Source organism: Gallinula chloropus (assembly GCF_964237585.1).
Source record: "Gallinula chloropus genome assembly, chromosome: 7".
Taxonomy (NCBI): Eukaryota; Metazoa; Chordata; class Aves; order Gruiformes; family Rallidae; genus Gallinula; species Gallinula chloropus.
In genome coordinates this window covers 23846023-23866877 of record NC_140092.1, presented here as the reverse complement: position 1 = coordinate 23866877, position 20855 = coordinate 23846023, and the positions used below count along the sequence as shown (strand labels likewise).

Below are 20855 nucleotides of genomic sequence, written 5' to 3'. Positions count from 1 at the left end.
ACTGTAAACGACAAGGTGAAATTTCCATAAGCTGCCATACAGACAGTCTGTCAGAGTGCAAAGCAAGACAAGTGTTAAATTTCATTAATATCAACTATTGCAAGTGAGCTTTCAAAACAGATAGAAATTGCTTTGCTGCAAAAGTGAAACTGTTAAAATATTCCACACCAACACCCATGAGGCGTTGAACTCAGAGCTTAAAGTGTTTTAAAACGCTGATTCTGAGAAGGCAAACTGAACATCCTCCCCTTGACTAAATTTCAGCATCTATAGTAGTTATTTCTTTTGCGGCGGGGATGGGGCAAGGGTGTAGAAGGGAGTAGGTGGGAAAAGTTATAGCTAATTAAACCACTACACGAATGCATTTTGAAGCAGCACACTGCAATAATTAAACATTACAAGCCAAAACCTAGATCTGTATTCTGTATCTCAAAAGGAAAGTTCAAATGTACATTTATATAAATTTAAACCCTTACTTGTGGTGGCAGAGCTACCTAACAATGGTAGTCCAACTGCAACGCAAAAATTCTTACAGCTATTGTGCATATTCTGTTCACAAACACCACAATGTTCAAGTGTTTCCTGACAGAATCTATTGAGGAGTAGCCTTTAGTACAATTCCTTTATTATGCAAAAATGTAACAGTTACTACAGCCATTCACTAAGAAACAGACATATTTCACAAATGATGTTCCTTGAGAGGGATTAAAATCTCAACCTCAAATTACTGGGTTTTGCTTACTGCAACAAGCTTGATTTAAATGATGATGCTTCCTGTCAGAACAATGATTTAACCTGTTAATCTTACAGAAATTTAAGTAAAACATGTGAAAGAGACACTGACCATGTCAATATTAATATGTTATACCTGCCCATAAACATTCTGCAGCACTGGAGTAACTGGAAAACACCACCATGTATCCATACTTTAAAACTGTCTTACCATCCAAACATGGTGCTGCATCCAGCAGCCTGATGAAAATAATCCCTGGTCCATGCTAATTCAGGAACAGTGGCCAGGAACTGTTTGGTCTGAGTTACAGCCATGAAAGGGACCAATTTATCAACCCAGATTTTAGGTGCCGGGGACCAGGAACATTGCTGGTACTAAATTTATTGAATAAAGGTAGTCCCTCGAGCCATTATTTCTTTGTTTCATTCATCATTCTTCTATCCCAGTTTCATTGGCGATTTCAAAATTAAGCTATGTTTCTGGACCATGATAAAAATATATCCTAAGCCTGTGCTCTGGCACAGAGACTCCAGAGCTAGCAAAAAAAAAAGCTAGCTTTGCCAGTGAAAGTGGCTTAGTGACACAGCCAAGTCAGCGGCATGGAGGTTCATTTTCCTTGCCAAAAAGAAGTACAGATTAATGTACATGGAATTCCACATAGTCATAACTAGCTGATCCTACTACTAGTTCATTAAGGTATGTTGATGGCAAATAGCCTAAGAAAGTTTGTCTTGTTTCCTCATAGAATGAAGGCCGAGAAAGGCGATTGCATTCCTGAAGCCTTTATACAAAGAAAACACTGGGGTGGTGGGGACGGGGGGTGGGGAGGCAAAGAGAGCTAAAAAAGCTAATGGGCTACATTGGCAATAGAAATTTCTGCATATGAATTGTTGGGATAAATATAAGGTAGAAAGTAAAAGGCATTGTATAGCTAGTAGAGGAAGGGGGAATATAACAGCTCTTCATCAGCAAGCTAGTTCTCGGTTGAGACCCTACCAGTCTATGAAGTTTATGACATTATCACCTGCAACAATTTTATGACCAAAAAGGTCCTTGCAGTCTTACATTCCTGTGTTAGACCAGCCATACTTTTGCCAAGCATAAAACACTAACCAGCCTTCTTCATGGCGACTCCAAACTCCATTATTTTGCAACAAATGAAGTTAAATGAATTAACCCAAATTCATTTTAGACTTGACATTAAGCTCATAAAAAGTGGAGAAATTAATCCAAGAGACTATGTGTTCTAATATCTGATTAGAAGTGTAAGAAATAGCCTGAACTACCTAAAAAAAAAAAAAAAGTAAATATTTAAACAAAAAAGGAGTTCTGACAGTCCTAGGCTGGTGTATCTCGTTATTTAGACAACTAACAAAACTGACATATCTGTAACTGTGGGGAAAAGGAGCTAAACTGCATCTTGTAACCATGTGCCTGCCAACAGAGATGACAGAAGAGCTAAAGCTCTTTCTGTCTCCTTGGTAGAAGTCCACCTATATAAGCATCATTATTTCATTAGTCCTTAATCACCTAACAAACACCCAGGTGACATCCAGTGATTAATAATGACTCTTCCAAGAGCTGTTGATCATATTTTCATAAAATTAATATAGAAGCACAAATAGTCATAGCTGTTTAAAAGCCATTCAGCTACAGGTCTGAGTTCCACATCTCAAAAATGTATTTATCTCATTCCTGATTTACTGGCCTTCCCTCTTGCTATTTAAGGGACTAGACAGCTTAACAGTGTCTGCTGCACCACACATTCGTATGAAGTAACCTAAAAAAAAAAAAGGCAGTGTTTTGCTGAGGATGAATCTTTAACCTATTTGATAGAAAGGATGCATTTGAAACGAGGTTGTATAGAACAGGTATGGGCAAGTGTGTGTGTGTATTGAGCCAGCCTATCATCAAGCATCGGTGCATACTAGACCTTATCTATTTCAAACAGACCCAGTACACCATCTTTTTGTATAATTCACCCCATGAGGACTTATTTTGATTTATTTCAGGAATATCCAAAATACCTCTGCTTATTTCCTGTGTTCTTCAGAACTCAGCAGGATATCAGAAGATAGAGCTATTGTCTGGAAGCATCCTGAGTTGCCAAGTGGCTGGTAAAACAGGAGTCCCTATTTTGCCACAGTTCCTGCTGGACCAACTGCCAATGTACAATAGCTTGGCTCACCTTGCTATTATTAGATATAATCAGTTCCTTGAGTCCCCTGATCGGCAGGTGGCAAAGAAATGAAATTTCTCCACTTCCTGAAGGAAGACAGTCTGTGAAGAACAAAAGAAACCTTTCTACACCATAGTCATTTTATTCCAATCTGGTTGAATGAATCATTTTGAGGGTTTTTTTTCTGTTATGGTAATCCCCAATTAGTTCTGTGTTCTGTCTCTAGGGTGTTAGGCTTTTGTTGAGTAACTTCCCAAATTAGCATATCTGTCTCTCCCTAAAACAGTTCACTACCGAGTTTACCATGAGCCCACATACACATCAGCTGAGGAAAGCTGGACTTCTATGTTCAGTACATTTTATAAACAGTCCGCAGTTCCTAAGGTTATTGGAAATCAAGTGTTCAACCTCCAATGATTCTAGAAAGGACAGTGTAAGCTAAAGACTCTTCCATGTCCTAAAGCATCAGCTAACTAAGCCCACACTATAAAAATGGAAAGGAATGTTTTTCAAAATGATCATTGGTAAAGAATTTATAAATTCCTTGGAATTCCATGATAGCTGCACCACACTTCACTTCCTTATTTTAGATATCGTCTGCTATTGCTACAAAGAACTAAAAATATATGTCCGCTTATTCTGCAGCCTTTTTTTGTTCAGTGCTTACTAGAAGGTAAATTCAATACCAGGAAGGATGACAGGTATTCATGCTGTTCATCATCACTTGAAAGAAAGCACCAATGGTATGAATATGAGGAAATAGATGACAAATGAGAGAGAAAGGAATATATTTTGTGGTTTGGAGATTACAAAACTCACATGCCAAACAGAAAGAGGAGCAACTAGACCACTGTGAAGTTGTCCAGTCTTCTTTCAAGGACAGCCTGAAGTGTAAGCACTATACACAACTGTCACAAAACGTCCTGTCATTGGTACAATCAGAGTAAGTATCACCCTTAAAGAGTATCCACTAATTACCTTGTTACTTTAATTCACCATCAGCAGTTAATGTGTACAGGTTAAATTATAGTTTGGAGGTGGAAATTAATAGTTTAAAAAGAATGCCTGTTTTCATACTAGAACAGTGGCATTTATCAGATTATTCAGGTAATTGTCTTTTAATACACAACATATTGAGCAGTATTAGAGATATTCTTCTGCTACATAGTACTAGATAAGTAGTTTTAATAGAGATTATTAAAATTTCTCTACTTGCTTTAGTTGGAGAATATAAAAAAAATTGGTTTCATATGGGCAAACTCTTTGCAAGTTCTCTAATTCATATACTGTGATTTCTGAACTGAAAAGACTTATAGAGTACAAAAGCTAAAAATACGAAGTCACAACTGTCCAACAGTCTTATCTATAGAAGGATTTTTCTCAGGCACAGATCAACATGGATTTCATTACACTGACTCAACAGACAACCTATGACAAAAGATATTTCAGAAAATGCCTAGGTAATTTATCACTGTATGGAAAAGTTTGAGCACAGCAACAATAATCTTTCTAGTCTCACAGAAATGAAAATACAGAGTTTATAGAAGCAACAGATTTATGCTTGCAATTAGATAATTCTGTAAAGAATTTACTAAAAACCCTTCTGAATTTTTCCCTTTCTCAAATAGTAAATATCATGTACAGAAAAGGTATGTTTACCTTGAAAAGGCAACATTTACTAAAGTCCGTAGGTTAAGTTTGTATTTATTTAATATCAGAGAAATAATGTGGAGAATGTTCTTTGTTCCATAAGCTAATATCATTCCTAGAGACTATAAATCACATGGGCATTCCCATACCTAAATTTTTAGATATAGAAGTTCTGGACTTTCACTTCAATCCATTTGTAACTAACCTACTCACAGGATTTTTCCTCTAAACCTCTTGGTATGAGGATAGATAGTTCACATGTTTCAACATCTTAGTTCACAGTTATAGTTTAGAAAGGGCAAAATATTTCAATAATTTTGCTAGGATATTTCTGATAAACACAGAAACTAAGACATTTAGAGGTTGCAGCCATATTTGTAGGACCATGATGGTGCTCGCCAATGTGTGTCTTAGGAATTGCTCACTAGATAGAAGTAAAACCCATTAACAACTTTCTGCTGACTAAAACATAAAGCAGACACCTGAAGATCAATCTACCCCCCTAGTTTAAATGACTTGGCCACTGGGACGACGCTCACCCCAGAACGGTAACCCTACATTTATCTTTTGGCCAGTTCTCTATTACACAGTCTCAGTGGAAGTCCATCTCTCACACATCTATACTGGGAGTCCTTTTGTATCCAAAACTAAAAAACAACCTCTTACACTCTGCTAAGCAGGTCCCTTAATCCTGGTTGTCCTTGAATTCTCTGGGTACCTCAGGGAACTCCTATCTCCTGACAGTTCAGCAGGATCCCAAAATTCTACATTGTGCACATGCTCATCATAGACCCACGTTGAGCCCACCTGATGATCATTCTGTGATTCCTGCAGGACCCAATTTAGGTCATTACTCACACTGAGAGCTACCAGCTATCAGTTTCTGATTTGTTGGCTTTTTTCTTAGTGTAAGGTGGAAGAGGAACCAGCCTGGAACAGTTGCCTGGTTACTAAGGGGCAGCAACAAAGCTGTTTCTCCACCTAATAGGATTCACATCCAGAATGTTGCCTCCCAGCGACATGAAATTAAAGCACGATCTAACTGCAAGAGCACAAGCTAGGGCTGGCATTCTCCACGATCAAATGGAAATGGGACTACTATGCAAAAAAACTCCCAAGCCCCCCCGCCCAAAAAAAACCCATATTTCATGAGTTCAGGTGAATCAAATGCTCAAAGCAATATGCAATAAAATAAGTGTCATAAAAATGTGGGTTTTAGAGATACTGAGAAGTTACTTCAGATGTCCTTGAAAATACTTGTCTAATTGTCACATTCCTCCTAATGATGGAAATTCCACAGCCTTCATAGGTAACGCATGTCCATATTTATTACCATTTATCTATTCCAAAGATTTAACTGAAACTTCTTACATCAATGTAAGACCATTCATTGTGCTTAGTTCGCTCTCAACTCTCTGCAATAACCTTTTGTATATTTAAATACTTTCATCATGTTTATCCTAAATCATATCTTCCCTCAACTAAAAAAATCCAATTATTTCACTTTACAATATCTGCTGAACAGAATCTCAGCTGGAACACACAAAGTCCAACCTTGTGTTTGTATTCCCGGGAGAAGAGAGATGTACATTTGAATACTCTAAGATTTAAGAAGCTGAGCTGAGGTGTCCAAGCACCCAGCTCTTACATAAAAACTGGGCACCACAGCCACTTGAAAAGAGAGAACCCTGCTCATTTTTTTCAAAGGACACTACTGAACTCGCAGGTATGGACTTTGGACCACTGGCTGTCCTTGTTCTGTTACAGCTTTCAAAGAGGAGTTCAAATTTCAACTTCTCTGATTAGAATTTCACATTACTTTGTCTTAGATGATTCTGCAGTCAGAATATAGCCTTTTTCACCCTTTATGATGCACACTTTGGCATGGTACACTGAGCTTGTCACCCAGTGTTGGGTTTATTTTGGGTTCAGGAAGCTAAAATATAGGAAGCAAATTTAATCTGCAGATATCAAATATGCCTGTATTTAACACTTGAACACAGTGACAACATCTTCAAGATTAAAGTGACTAAGCTAGTTCCAGACCCACAAATAATACCATTGCATTTTTGTACTTGCACTGCCCTCAGGATCCTTGACAGAGGGTAGTAGCACTATGCTCTGCTAGATGCAGTTGACCTCATCACTGCTAGAGACTTCCAGTTCTCTAAGGCAGATTCTAAAGAAGCAGGGAAAAGGACTTTAAAACCACTACAAATACTTTAAGTATAGCTTGAGACATAGGAACTCTGAAGCAAAACTATCCCAATTCAAAAAAGAACTCAAGCAGGAAACTAAACATCAGTCAGGTAGGATGAAATCACATACTTATGGTGTGCTTAAGTGCTAAATCAAGACACTTCTCCTGTATTTTGACCCAGTAGGGTCAATATGAATACATACTATGACAGAGGAACAAAGACCTACTGAGTAGGGTGACAAATGAGCAGTTTCAAAGAGATTGGCCGTGACTGCACTTAAGAAAGAAATTGCAGACTACCTAAAAGACTGTAAACTTGTTTTTCAGCCTCTATCTTTGAAAGTGATTTTAAGATTCACCCATCAACAGCATTTTAAATACAACTACTTACTTTTCATTTATTCTGTAACAGCTAGATTGAGTAAGTGAGAGCAATTTCATTCTGAGATTTGTTGTCATTTGGATGTCTGATGTCAGTTAGGTCTCTTGGCTGGTCAGACAGCTGCCAAGAAAGCTTTCATCATCCTCAGCACTGGGATGATGATTTGGCTTTCGAAGGACTATAACTGCCATAGGATATCAAGACAATATAACACAAGGTGATCTTGCAGGTAGCTGAAATCTGTTATATCACAAACATTCAAAAGTTCAAGCAAGCCTTGAATCTTTACTATGTTCAGTAGCACCAAGGTCATTAACATCATGCACTTTTAGTGATCTTGAAATAGCAGGTGTTGACCTATCAATTAAGGCTTGCTCTTTGTAGCCCACAACACAGTACTCACTGTAAGGTAATGTTGGAGAAAGCATATGATCATCATTATAGACAGGTTAGAACAAGAGCAGGAATAGTACTAAGTGTATGCAAGTGAATATTAAAAACCTATTTATATCATCTTAGTTTTAGCTGGGGGAAATGTGTTAGATGACCAGAAAAATATATAGATGCACAAAGCAGAGATGAGCTTGAACTTTTCACTGGCAAAACCAGCCAATATAAACAAATCTATTGCAAAGTGCCCAGACACCACTTTTACTGGAATCCATGAGAAAAGCACTTGACAGATCAAACACAAAAACAAGCATGACAAACTGGCATTAAGTGACTAGTTAACACCAGCTTCTGAAAGTTTTATCTGAATAACAATTTCACAACATTGTGTCAAACAGAACAGACAATATGTAAAAAATACACAATACACATACAAACCACACAATATTTTAAAAACTATCTACAGCAAGCTGTGTTTACAGCTAACAGCTGAGCACAGTGCAGGGAAGCCCAACCTGGTGGAGGCTGTTACTTCCAGAATGAGCTCTCTCTGTAAGCCAGCCATAGGACTACAAGATCTCAGCCTAGCCTTGCAGTGAGGACTGCCTCTCAGCTAGGTGTATTGGGTTAGGTATGGTATAGCATGGTGACACTGAATTCTAGCATGAAAGTGAGCAACCTCCTTTCAGCTTCCTGTTGTAATGTATAGACATAATTTGGGTTGACACATATGTATGTATCTCTACACTGTTGACCAGTGTAAAGATTGCATATGAATGATGTTTAATAGAAATCTGGATCCAACAGGTTTCCAAGAGAAGCATCTCTAAGGTCCCAGAGATAGACAGACTCACAGTAGGTCATGCCCAACCAAATTACAAAGGAAAGCTGAAAGCTTTTGTATGTAAGAGAACAGCCACAAACTCACACAGCTAACCTCTTTGCAGAAACTGCCCACCACATGTATTTGCTGCCAAATGCTATAAAAAGCTTGTAAAGATTTCTCAGAAGGTTGGGTTTCAGATAGAAGGGTTTAGCCTAGAGGACAACTAAGGAATAGAGGTACATTTCACTGGAGAAGCCATGAAGCTTTGAAAAGAAATAAGGTTAATAAATTGGTATAAAACTTTTCTGGACTCAGGGACATGGCTCAGATTTTTGTCCAATAGTATTTTCTGCACTATTTATGATTAATATTTACTAATCTAAGGATTTTTAGATACAGAAAACACGCTAAAAGATACCAACTGACATGCTAAGTAGGAAAGCTGCCAGACACTGACATTAACTTATTTTTTTCTTCTGAGAGGAAGCTTCAGAAACCAATTCATTCTTTATAGATCCCTTAGAGAGAAAAACCTTTTTTGTCAACGTTTTCCAATTTTGAAAAATGTGCTGTGATTTACAGGTAGCAAAAACATGTAATCCCTTCAATCAGAATAAAACATTTGGTATGCTTCTTGGTATATCACTTGCACAGATTTTAAAACATTAAGACCCAGAGAAAATCAGGAGACAAAGAGGAGATTAAAGTTGCGTTATTTATTTTGTTCTTCCTTCTCATAACTTGTTTTAATACCAATGGGGTGGAGTCAATTGCAATAAAGTTAATGAACTGATTGTCTGAACTAATAATTTTATCTATCAACAGTGGACTGAGAGAGACGAATAAGTATCTGGAATGGGAACATATCTGTAAAGCTTGTGATTTTATGTCTTTTCTTTGGTGCTAATAAATTAGGGACAAAAATCCCAAAACCCAAGGTGAGTTCACTAGGAACTGATCCAATAGGAGGAATTGAATTTGTCAGAACAAATACAGATGTCTACACGTGAGCTGGCCACCCTGCACCTACTTTGTTCTCAGTCATGAGAAGTCAACACTTTTAATATGATCTATCTTACTATACAGAGGAGACCAACAGGCCAAACGAATCTCTCCAGGTACATAACAGATGCCTAATTTAATCAATTAGATTAGATTAAATACATCCTTCATGTTTCTGTAATTAGTAACAGCCATATAGTAGATTCAATAGAAAGTTACTTCCAGGCATTAGGCTTCTTGAAGCTTAAAAGAAGAGTCAGCAGAATCATTATGTAATGATTTTGTAGACACACCATGACACTTCTGTCTGATAAAAATATTTGCCTGTAATATTTCATTACATTTAAAGTTACTGTGTAGCAACTATAAGAGGTTGACGGCTGCCAAGAGCTGTGAGGTTGCTGAATAGAATGGTATTTCTGGAGCCCTGCCCAGAGTTGAGGCAAAATTTGACTCATCTTCATGCATACATTTGCAATATACCTCCAAACTAAAATAAGGATTCAACTCCATCACGAGGTTCTAGTGATATCATGTTAGAGCTAAGAATTGATTATAATATCAGTAGAATCTTCTAAGCAACTCTAAAGAGAAATGTGATCTCTCCATATCATTGGGATGTTTGTGACCTTGAGTTGTATTCTCCCAGAATGCACATGCCTCAAGTGTTGATTCTGTTGTTGGTAGCAGGATAATTATAATTTGAGCTCCATTTTGTTTCTTTGTACTACTTCAGTGTATATTAGCAAATACTGCAGTGAGTAGGAAATGCTGTGGGGTTGGGAGTATGCCTGAAAAAATCAGGAACTGTAGGATAGGAATTGATCAGGAATGATGACATCTTCATATTTATTTTTGCTTTCATTTTCAGCTAACAAACTTCCAACAAAAATTTGAGATAAAATATTGAGAGGAACAGAGATAATATGAATTTTTTATGACACTTACATGATATCATTCTGTTCAATCTGCTTGTATGTTATACCATTTTATTCAATGTTTTTCAGACCTATGTGTTCAAACTGTAACTATCCTGTCACTTGCAGAATGCTCATGAACTTTTGAAGTTCCAGTCTTGAGTTAGATTTTTTTTTTTGGCATGACTATGATACAAACAGTAATAAGAAACACCTTCAAACAATTAAGAAACTGATATTCCCTTTTTTGACAGTTCATCTTTTGATCTGCATGCTGAAGAGCTCTCAGTAAATAATAATTTGGGAATAGAGAGAAATATTTTTTAATTACTGAAGTAGCCCTTTTTCTAAGCACCACATCATCCATCAGAAGATGGAACCACTAAACCATATGAGTTCAAAGGAATCCCATGAGCTCTGGTCTCCCTGTCTCTTGTATACAATGTTCCTACTGGATAAGCAAACATTTCAAAAATGCTTCTACTTTTACTGAGAAAAGTTGTTGTTCAGCTTTTCAGATGGATAACCTATTTAACTGATGGTTTGGATTTTTAAAAAGAATTGGTGAAGAATATACAGTGAGAAGGTTATCAGCATGCATTGTTCACAGTATGTTATTGCACCAGTTTTAGTCAACAGGCTCATACCGGTCAGTGGGACTGCAACATTTTGATATATGGTAAGTACCATAGTACAGAATAAGAGACTCCGATAGAAAGGAATAATAATTCACAGTGTTAACGCAGTATTAAGAATAGATACTGTAGCAAAATACTGTCTTTTGTTATCACTACACAATAATATAATAATTTAAGCTCTTCTTTCTATTTTTTCTAATTACTATAAAAATTGCAACATTTACTCTTACCACTGAGAAGCCAGTGTGGAAAAGATATCGGTGGTTTCAGGTTCTTGGAACAGCTTCAAAAGTTCTGGTTCAGATGATAAGTCAGCAAGGATCCTTAACTCAATATGGGAAAAATCTAGAGAACAGAGTGTTCAAATAAATCTATTGCTCTAAAATGAAAACATACCTGTAATTTAACCGAAATTAAAAGGTAAGCCTGGACTGTTCACTCATTTTCTCATGCTCAAAAAACCCAGATGCCCGTAAAAAGCTCATCCTGAAGAAGTTTTATTCCAGCTACAGATCATAAGGTGTCTGATTCCTTCATTATCTTCAGGTGTCAATTATTCTTATTGACTTTGTTTCTACTGACAAGACTTACATAGCATCCACTTCCAAAGCACACTAAGACATATACATCATATTACAATACTAATTGACACTAAAGAATTGTCAGCCTTGTAAAATACAACATCATCCAAAGAATAGGGGGAAAAGAGATGATAGAATTGTGAATATTAATACATATGAGAAGAAGAATAATACAGACTATCTTACCTGCTGCTAAAAATGTATATCCTTTTTTTGACACAAACAACGTTCTTGGGGAAATAGTTATTATTTCCTCTTCTTTTCCTAGAAAGGAGACAGACATTGAAGTCCCAGACCCCAGTACAACCATAGGATGTTGTAAATGACATACCAGACAGAACAAAACCCACACAAATAGCAATGTGAGCAACCTAGCAGAGCACCACCTGCCAGCACCACAATTATTTTACTGTATCAGTCATGTACATCTTTATCTCTGCCATTCTTGCAGTACCACTTACGTTTCCCCCTTTTTCTAAAAATGACTCTTCCCAAAACACTAGCTAAAAAATATCTACAATAACTAACATTATTCACTGGTCACTTCATAAAGGAGGCATTCTGATAAGGAAGGGTCTTGTGAGATTAAATAAAAACCATGTTTTATCATCTTTGAAAATCCTGCAGCAATGCGCTAATAACCAAATCCTGGGTTACAGGTGGTAGGGAAATACTATATTAGCTGTATGTTCACAGTATTGGCATCCAAATTCTAATGACAGAAATCCCTGGCAATTTCACAAAGCAGTGATTTATTCTGACAACATACTAGAAACACAGTGCATCCTGGGAATACCTCTTGTCTTGGTGTAGAAAGAAATGGTGGTTTGAAATGCAACAGAGTTATTCTGAGTGATATAGAAATGGAAAAAGTGAATCTTGATATAGGCATGAAAAATTTAGAAGTACTTTTTTGAGAAGCACATATTGTAAGACCATCAAGAAATTGATTAGACTGTTTCCAGAAAGGCTTCTGTGCCACAGTTATGCACAACACCTCAGCTTCACACAATCACTGCTCACAGGTTTATTAGAAAAAAAAATTAAATACATATAAAAACGAATCAGGTAGGTAAAACTGTTGTCAAAATTTTCCCCTGGCTTCAACAAACTCCTGTTTAATGATCTGTATTATTTCACATAGTGAATAGCTGTGAAAAAGCAAGCCTGCACTTATCTGAGAACCAAGGACAAGAAATGAGCAGCGTTTCCCAGCTATGGCTGTAGGCAATCAAGAAGGAGAGTTTAGGCTGGCAAATCTTTTGCTTATATTTAAGTTTACTATTGTGGGTTTCTCTGCCACAAAGATGATTAGAGGGCTGGAGCAGCTCCCCTATGGAGAGAGGCTGAGGGAGTTGGGCTGGTTCAGCCTAGAGAAGAGGAGGCTGTGGGGGGACCTCATTGCAGCCTTCCCATCCCTGAAGGGAGCAGAGGAACAGGAGGGAAATCAACTTTTTAAAAGGGTAGACAATGGCAGGACAAGGGGGATGGATTAAAACTAAAGGAAGGAAGGTTTAGATTAGATATTAGGGGGAAGTTTTTTACAGAAAGAGTGGTGAGGGGCTGGAAGGGGCTGCCCAGAGAGGGGGTGGATGCCCCATCCCTGGGGGTGTTCAAGGCCAGGTTGGATGGGTCCCTGGGCAACCTTGTGTAGCTCCAGGCTGGAGGTTGGTGGCCCTGCCTGTGGCAGGGGGGTTGGGGCTCTGTGTTCCTTGGGGTCCCTTCCAACCCATGACATTCTATGATTCTATGATCACTTGAGTCATGCTTTTCTAGACTTTGATTCTCTCAATCACCTGCCTTAAATCTGCTTCTGTTATCAAATCCAACACAATTATTGTTGTTTAGTTGCATGTCTGATTATAATGACCCAGCTTTAACATCTCCTCAAAATAAAGCCTTATAACCTGGATGCACACAAAATTATTTCTAGGATATTTAATGGAGTTCAGATGCATAATTTCATCTGGAAAAAGGAACAGAGGTAGTTGAAGGAAACAAAGAAATCTAAAATATTGTGACTATCTAGATCTGTGCTGAAACAGTAGGGTTTTTTTTGCAGGGACACACAGCAGAAAGTAATTGGTTTAAATGACAACACATAAACAACTCTATTCTGTAATGCTGGAACTGTTGGTCTGCTTTAAAATATAACTTAGTAAAATAATTAGATAAAACTGCCTTTTCATGTTCATAAAAACATAGCTTACCTTTTATGTACTGTTTCTTTGTAATTCTAACTGGGTGTTTAGAGATACCTTGAATGTTCTACAAATAACAAAAAAATGCTTAATAAGTTAAAGTTTACAAAAATTTTATAAGCAGCATAAAACATCAGTGGTTCTAATGCCAACAAGTTTTTCCCATATAATAAATAATGTTGAACACTTTGCTTTTCAAAGGAATCTTCACACTTCTGTAACTACAGATACTCTTGAATATTTGCTCTTCCTTGGAACTATAGGATGCTTGTAAAAATGATTTCTCACTAGCAGCCTTTCCAGATCTGCATCTCTGGATGCACCATAGACCATAATCAGTAACACAATTTTCTTATTATATTAACCTGCATTTTCCAGATAAGGTGCATTACTTTCAGTGAAAGAATACATGTGAATCCTGCCTTAAATTGAGGGAACAGATTCTTCTTCAGCCTCAAGAATTTTTTCTAACATCTAGTCCCACTTTTTGAAATTCAGGATAAAATAAAGAAGTAGCTCTTTTTTAACTACAGAACATCAGTCAGAGTTTAAAATCAGAACTAAGTGTATCAACAAACATGCAGGACTAGGAATTCTTGAAGACTTTTCCTTAAGGATCTAAGTTCATACATCTCCTGTAAAACATGAAAACAAAATAACTTTCTTCTGTTATTTTATGTCACTATGCCTTTTCAGCTAGAAAGATACCACAAGACAAGAAACAGTGTATCAAGCTCAATATTTGTAATTCCGCAAGATGAATTTGCAAGTGGTTCAGGAATTAGATGAACATCCTGTTATTATGTAATACGGTGAATCCAGGAGATGGGAATAGTACTATATAATTTCCAAATCAGAATGATAATTTTGGATGTAATTTTGAACTCAAAATTGTTATTTTAAATTTAAGAAGGCTGTAGTCAGACTGCAAAAGCTACTGAAATTTAAAACAGAAGAACAAACCTCCTGAAAGAGAACACTCTAATTTCTAGCTTCAATACGACTCTTAAAGATCTACAATTAAAAGTATCCACTTTAAATATCCACTACAGCACCATACACAGAGAGATAGGAAACTACTACATAATACACATAACATTTCAACAGCATAGGTAAATCTTGGAACACTGCTCTCTCTCGATCCATGAATATAAAGTTTGATCCAGAAGAAGCACTTGCCATCCTTACTATTTTATTCTTCAGTTTCCAGAAGCATTTAAAAATAAAGTTGTGGCAATGCTTATTGTAATGCTATTAACAGTAATGCTATAATCTGCACACAAACATTTCTATTGATAACTATTGACTTCTAAATTGGGAAGGATCAGTGCTTGTCTAATAAGACTAATGACTAGTTTAAGCAGCCATGGAAGCTAGTATATGTTTAGAAAATGAAATCTTTTATTGTGCAATGGACACAAATGTGGGAGCCTAATTTTTCACACTTTAAAAAGTAAATCACAACATTTTAAATCTGACTTGAATCGTTTCATTGTAAGGGCTCTTCATTGGGCTATATTCTGGTATTGACACATATTTAATGAGATGGCCTCCAGCACAGGTTAAAGAGTTGTTTATAGTTACTCTCACTGATTATCGTTCCTTAACTCATTAGATTCAAAATACTGAACAAAGTGCAAGAAATAAACAGTTATTTCAAAATCTGTCTACAATGGCAAAAATAAATCACTATATTGCCATCTTGTTTTCACTAACAGCATATGCAGAAAGTCTGCTTTTAATGTGATTTTAGAAGTGTTACTAATAATTCTGAAACACACTAGTAAGCAATTGCAAGTGCAAAATGTACTTTCACTGATAAATTAGTTAGCAACTCATAATTTGAATAAATCTTCGGAAAAGAAGAAACTCAAGAAACATGAGAGTAGCAGTGTTCTTCTTGAAGCTATTAGAATAGCTCAATATATTCCTCTTATCTACTTTTAGATGTCTTGAGGCTAGTTGTTGCTCTAAACTGGCTGTCTATAAGCCCTCTATAGTCAGCAATGTCAGGAATCTCCAGTGGGTTATTCAATATTTATACAACGCACACCTAAAAAAAATTGACCTGAGATTCCCCTGAAGGTGATGTTTTCTAAGATTTAGGTTATCAAATAAATGTATTTTTGATATTTAAAAAGATGTAGAAATAAGGAGACAATCTCAAAAGAGACTTCCAACTGGAAAGCTTTCCTCTGCTTGAATTGAAAATAGGTAACTTTTTGTATCAAAAGTGGAAGATCAATATGGCTTTGGTAAATTACTATTACCACCTTGGACTACATACTACAGCCTGTATTTTTGCTTTTATGTATTTATTTCAAGTATATTTCTGCAAACCTTCACAGGTCAAATCCAAGCTATGACTTTTATCCCATATTGTTAGAAGAGGGCATCCAGTTCTTGTTGAAGTTACAGAAAAACATAATTGGTCTCTCTAAACATATATGCTCCAACAGACAAGAAGGAATATATTTGAAACAGTGTGATGGAAAGGCTGGTTTTGAAAGTTAACTATCAATATTCCTCATAGTTGTTTCTGAGTGATGGGGGGGGGGAGAGGAATGAGCTATTCTATTTCTATTAATAATAGAACCCTAGTGTTGATCAGAAAAAAACTGACCAAACCAAAAACAAGTAAACAAAAACCCCACCACCATAATCCCAAATTAATTTCCAGTGGTTCCGATGGACAGAGGGACAGATGAAGCCAAGGTCCCCATTTCAATTATGTTTGAAAGGCTATATTGATCAGAGTGAGGTTCCTGAGTGCAGGAATAAAGTACCACTTCTGTCTTCCCGGAGGACAAGAAGGAAGATGGAGAAAAGTACGGGCTAATCAGCTTCCAGCCTCTCCTCAATTCCTGGGAAGTTGACGGAGCAAATAATCCTGGAAAACATCTGCAAATATATTAAAGTCAAGATGATGATCTGGGGTAGTCAGCATAGATTCACAAAGGGGAAATCATGTTTAACCAATGATAGCCTTCTGTGGTAAAGTGACTAGCTCTGTAGATGAAGGGAGAGCAACAGATGTTGTTTACCTTGACTTTAGCAAGGCTTTCAAAACAATCTCTCATAAAAGCCTCATAGACAAGCTGTGAAGTACAAGCTAGATAAGTGGACAATGAGGTGGATGGAAAACTGGCTGAACTGCCAGGTTCAAAGGGTTTTGATGAGTGGCGCAAAGACCAGCTGGAGGCCAGGCACTAGTGGAGTAGATACTGCCAATAGAGTGGCCAATACTGCTCAACAACCCCATCAATGACCTGGTTCACAGGACTGAGTGAAGGTTCAGCAAGATGGCAGACAAACCAAAACTGTGAGGAGTGGTCAAGAGATTAGATGGATGCCCTGCGATTCAGAGGGACCTCAAGAGTCTGAAGAAATGGGCTATCAGGAGCTCACAGCTCACAGTCTGGAAAGCAACTTGGCAGAAAATGACTTGTGGATCCCTGTGAAAAACAAGTTGAACATGACCCAGGAATGAGCCTTTGTACCTAGGAAAGCAAACAGCATCCTGGGCTGCATCAGGAAGTGTCATCAGTAGGTCAAGAGAGGCAATCCTTCCCCACTACTCAGAATGCCTGATGGGAGGGTGTAAAGAACATGGAGACAGATTCTTCCCACTGCTGCCCAATGAAATGACAAGAGAAAGTAGTCACAATTACAAGAAATTCCATTTAAACATTAAAAAAACCCCTTTTTGTGTGTCATAGAGGTCAAACTCTGGAACAGGTTGCACAGAGTTTGTGTAGCCTCCACCCTTGCAGACATTCAAATTCTGATTATACATGGTCCCAATAAACCTTCTCTAGAGGACTGTGCTTTGAGCAGGGGAGTATACTAGAAGTCCTGTCCAAGCTCAACTATCTTGTGATTATATTTATATAACATTACTGTAATTGATTAATCTATGTATACCAGTGCCAACCCATTGTTTTCTCTCTACTTCACGTGATATCTGAGATAGAATTGAAGGCTTAAATCGTATGAGAGAATGGAAAGCCATAGAAAGACTCCAGTTTCATTCCCAAGCAATTTATATATGAGTGTGTATATTTAAAAAACCCCTAACTGTAGTTAGTTGGTGCATCATATCTTAAAATGCAAGCTCTGAGAACTGTATTGCTTTGATTATGGAAAATGCATGTAAAGATGTACATCCATAAAAAGTTTCCTAAAAAGTGTAAAGCTGCCACACAATGATAAGAACTTCTTGACTGTATAAATAGAAATTTTCCCTCTTTATGGTTTTCATCGAATCATAGAATTATTTATCTTGGAAAAGACTATTAGGATCAACAAGTCCAACTGTTAACTTAAGACTGTCAAGTCCATCACTAACCCATGTCCCTAAGCACCACATCTACATGTTTTTTCAATACCTCCAGGGATGGTGATTCAACCACTTCCCTGGGCAGCCTGTTCCAGTGCTTGTCAATCCTTTCAGTAAAGACATTTCTTCTAACAGCCAATCTAAACCTCCCCTGGCACAACTTGAGGCCATTTGCTCTTGTCCTGTCATTTGTTACTTGGAAGAATAAACCAACAGCCACCTGTTAGCCAGTCCCCCCAGGTCATTTTCCACTGGGCAGCTTTCCAGCCACTCTTCCCCAAGCCTGTAGCTTTGCCAGGGGTTGTGGTGATCTAAGTGCAGGACCCAGCACTGAGCCTTGTTGAATCTTAGGTCATGACTGGTAGAAAGATAAAGATGAGAAAACCCGCACCCTTGCAGCTGTACCCTCCTCTCTTTCACTTTTTTGTTGGCAGTGAAGCCTTCCCCCACCTCCCCCACCCCTCACCCCCAAGCACCAAATCATTACAGATTAAATTTTCAAATTACCAAACTTAGAAGAAAAAAAGCATTGAATTTGATTTGCACTGAAGTCACTTTGAATACGATAAATGCATACTGGTCATCTTTTTCTTTGGCCTCCAAAGCTGACACCTTCCTTTGGCAGTGTACCTGCCATGCAGGAACCCAGCACTCCATCAATCCATCGCCTCTTATACAAGATTTCAGTTACTTGACACATTTTCCCAGCATTTAGATGGTTGTTGGATCACTGTATTTTTAGTTAAACTCTTTCAGAACTCACGCTGGAATAGCAGTGAGCATAGGCATAATAGAAAAGAGAAATCTCTCTAGGAACACTAGATTAAATCTGTACCTGTTGAAAAACAGACTCTTGGTTTTTTGACATATTGTCTGTCCTGACCAGTGATCCTGGATGCACTCCTTACTCCGATGTTTCAGCACAGGTTAGAAATTTGGTTTTCCTGTTTCTGCAAATACCTCTATCAAAAGTTGTTCTACTTTTGTCCATTTTTTTCTCAGGTGGAGACAGTGTAAATTCTTGCCTACACTGTTAGCATATGTGTAGTATTTCAGAAATAATGACAGGCTTCACTTTGGCAAGGAGACTCAGAATTGCTGGACTTTTGATACCTGTCTTAGAGCCTCTCAAACACAGCTTTTTCCTAAAGCATCCAAGCCTTGCAAAAAGGATGCTCTAATCCATAAGGAAAGTCGTTTTATCAGAGAGTAGTAGATTTAGCAATAAAAAACCCAAACCTAATCAAAATCCAACAATTAATAGACAGTTCCCAGTTTGATGAGTTCAGTTTCATTCAGCTGTACTTTCTGCTGAGCTTTCCATTTTTGGTATCCGAAGTCCTACATCTGCATTTGCAACTGATTTTTTCATTCCTTCCTAGGTTAAAACCCAATACCTTATTTTGGTTCTTTCAAAGGATTAAAAGTATGCAGATATATATTAGATAAATTACTTTTGAAGTCAGTATAGACTTCCCCTAACCACAGAGGCTGGTGGTGCATTTTAATTATTTCTTACTGTACGTCCACAAGGTTTATCATATTTCCTATATCAAATCCCCCTTTCAGTTATTTATATTGATTCAGCTAACCCTTGACTCTCTCTTCCTCTCCATATACATTTTCAGTAGCATAAATCGCTATTTTTTGAGTAAATAACCTCAGTCAACCCCAGTAACTCCCTATAAAGAGATGTCTATATACAAAGGTATCTGTAGCCATACGTATGTTTTTTACTAGAAAATAACTGCTTAATCTACTAACTTTTCAGATCTGCATGTCTAGGCATCTCTGGATTATGTGCCTTTGAAGACCTACAAACTGCAGGGAGGGGAACAGAAGAAACCCAGCAGTAAGTTACTGAAATGGATGTGAGTGCACGGAGGCGGCTGCAGGTAACTCCCATGGGTGTTTGATGCTATTAATTCCTGCACTGATCTAAGAACTTATTTAAAAATAAGATCATAGACAAAGCTTACTACTGAGTTACAAGTACCCATTCAAACAACATATACAGTATGGGATGTGTCACAAGCGAAGATTAAAAAGAGCCAAGCAGTTAAACTGAACAGTTATAAGGAAACAGACCAGGTAAAGTTCTAACATATATATCCTTCAGCGTGGCCACTAATCCACCTGCTCTAAAAGTGAGGCATATTGCCAAAACACTAAAGCAAAATAGAGATAACAAGGGAATTAAATATGGCTTTACTGTGGCTACCAATGCCAGCAAACAGAAGAAACTGGTTACATTTCTTATAAGCAAGAATATTTACTGAGACTGTGATCTTCTCAAATGTAATTACTCTCATAGCTGTTGCTTCAGGAAATAAATTATTTCTCAATATACATGGATTTTTCTCATCAGTTTGAAAAAGTTCAGAGCAGCAAAATTCTAGTTTATCTCATTAAATGTAGCACTCCAGAAAAAAAAAAAAACAAACAATCCACAACCAAGCTTTGTAAGTACAAGAGTTTCTGGAGCTTATCTTAAGTAGCTTCTTCTCCAGAACGTTTATGAAAATAATTAGGTCACAACTGTTTTCTTTGAAGAACAACTCTACACAATGAGATTTTTATATTAACGGCATCTGTTTGATGATTAGCACTGTATTACATTTGGACTAGAAGTAATACTTAGGTTTCCAAGACTAGACTTCACTACAATGATACTAGAGATAGGTAGATAACAAGTCCTTCAAGCTTTATATTCCATACCTCTAATAAATTTCTCCTTTTTATTGTTGTAAAAGTTCAGTGAGCTACTTCATTAGCAATCAATAAGATTGCTCCCTTCTTAAAGGCCAAAGTTGCTGG

At 37.3% G+C, this 20855-nt stretch overlaps 1 protein-coding gene across 1 annotated transcript in view; it reads right to left on the bottom strand.

Moving 5' to 3' along the window:
- POLN (DNA polymerase nu) overlaps window positions 1-20855 on the bottom strand; it is a gene marked incomplete at both ends in the record, with an annotated part of 97720 nt that overhangs the window by 40915 nt on the left and 35950 nt on the right. The window contains 3 exons of the mRNA XM_084266722.1: window positions 11148-11262; window positions 11685-11762; window positions 13709-13766. Coding sequence (XP_084122848.1) covers window positions 11148-11262; window positions 11685-11762; window positions 13709-13766 — 251 coding nt within the window. The remainder of the gene's footprint in view (window positions 1-11147; window positions 11263-11684; window positions 11763-13708; window positions 13767-20855) is intronic.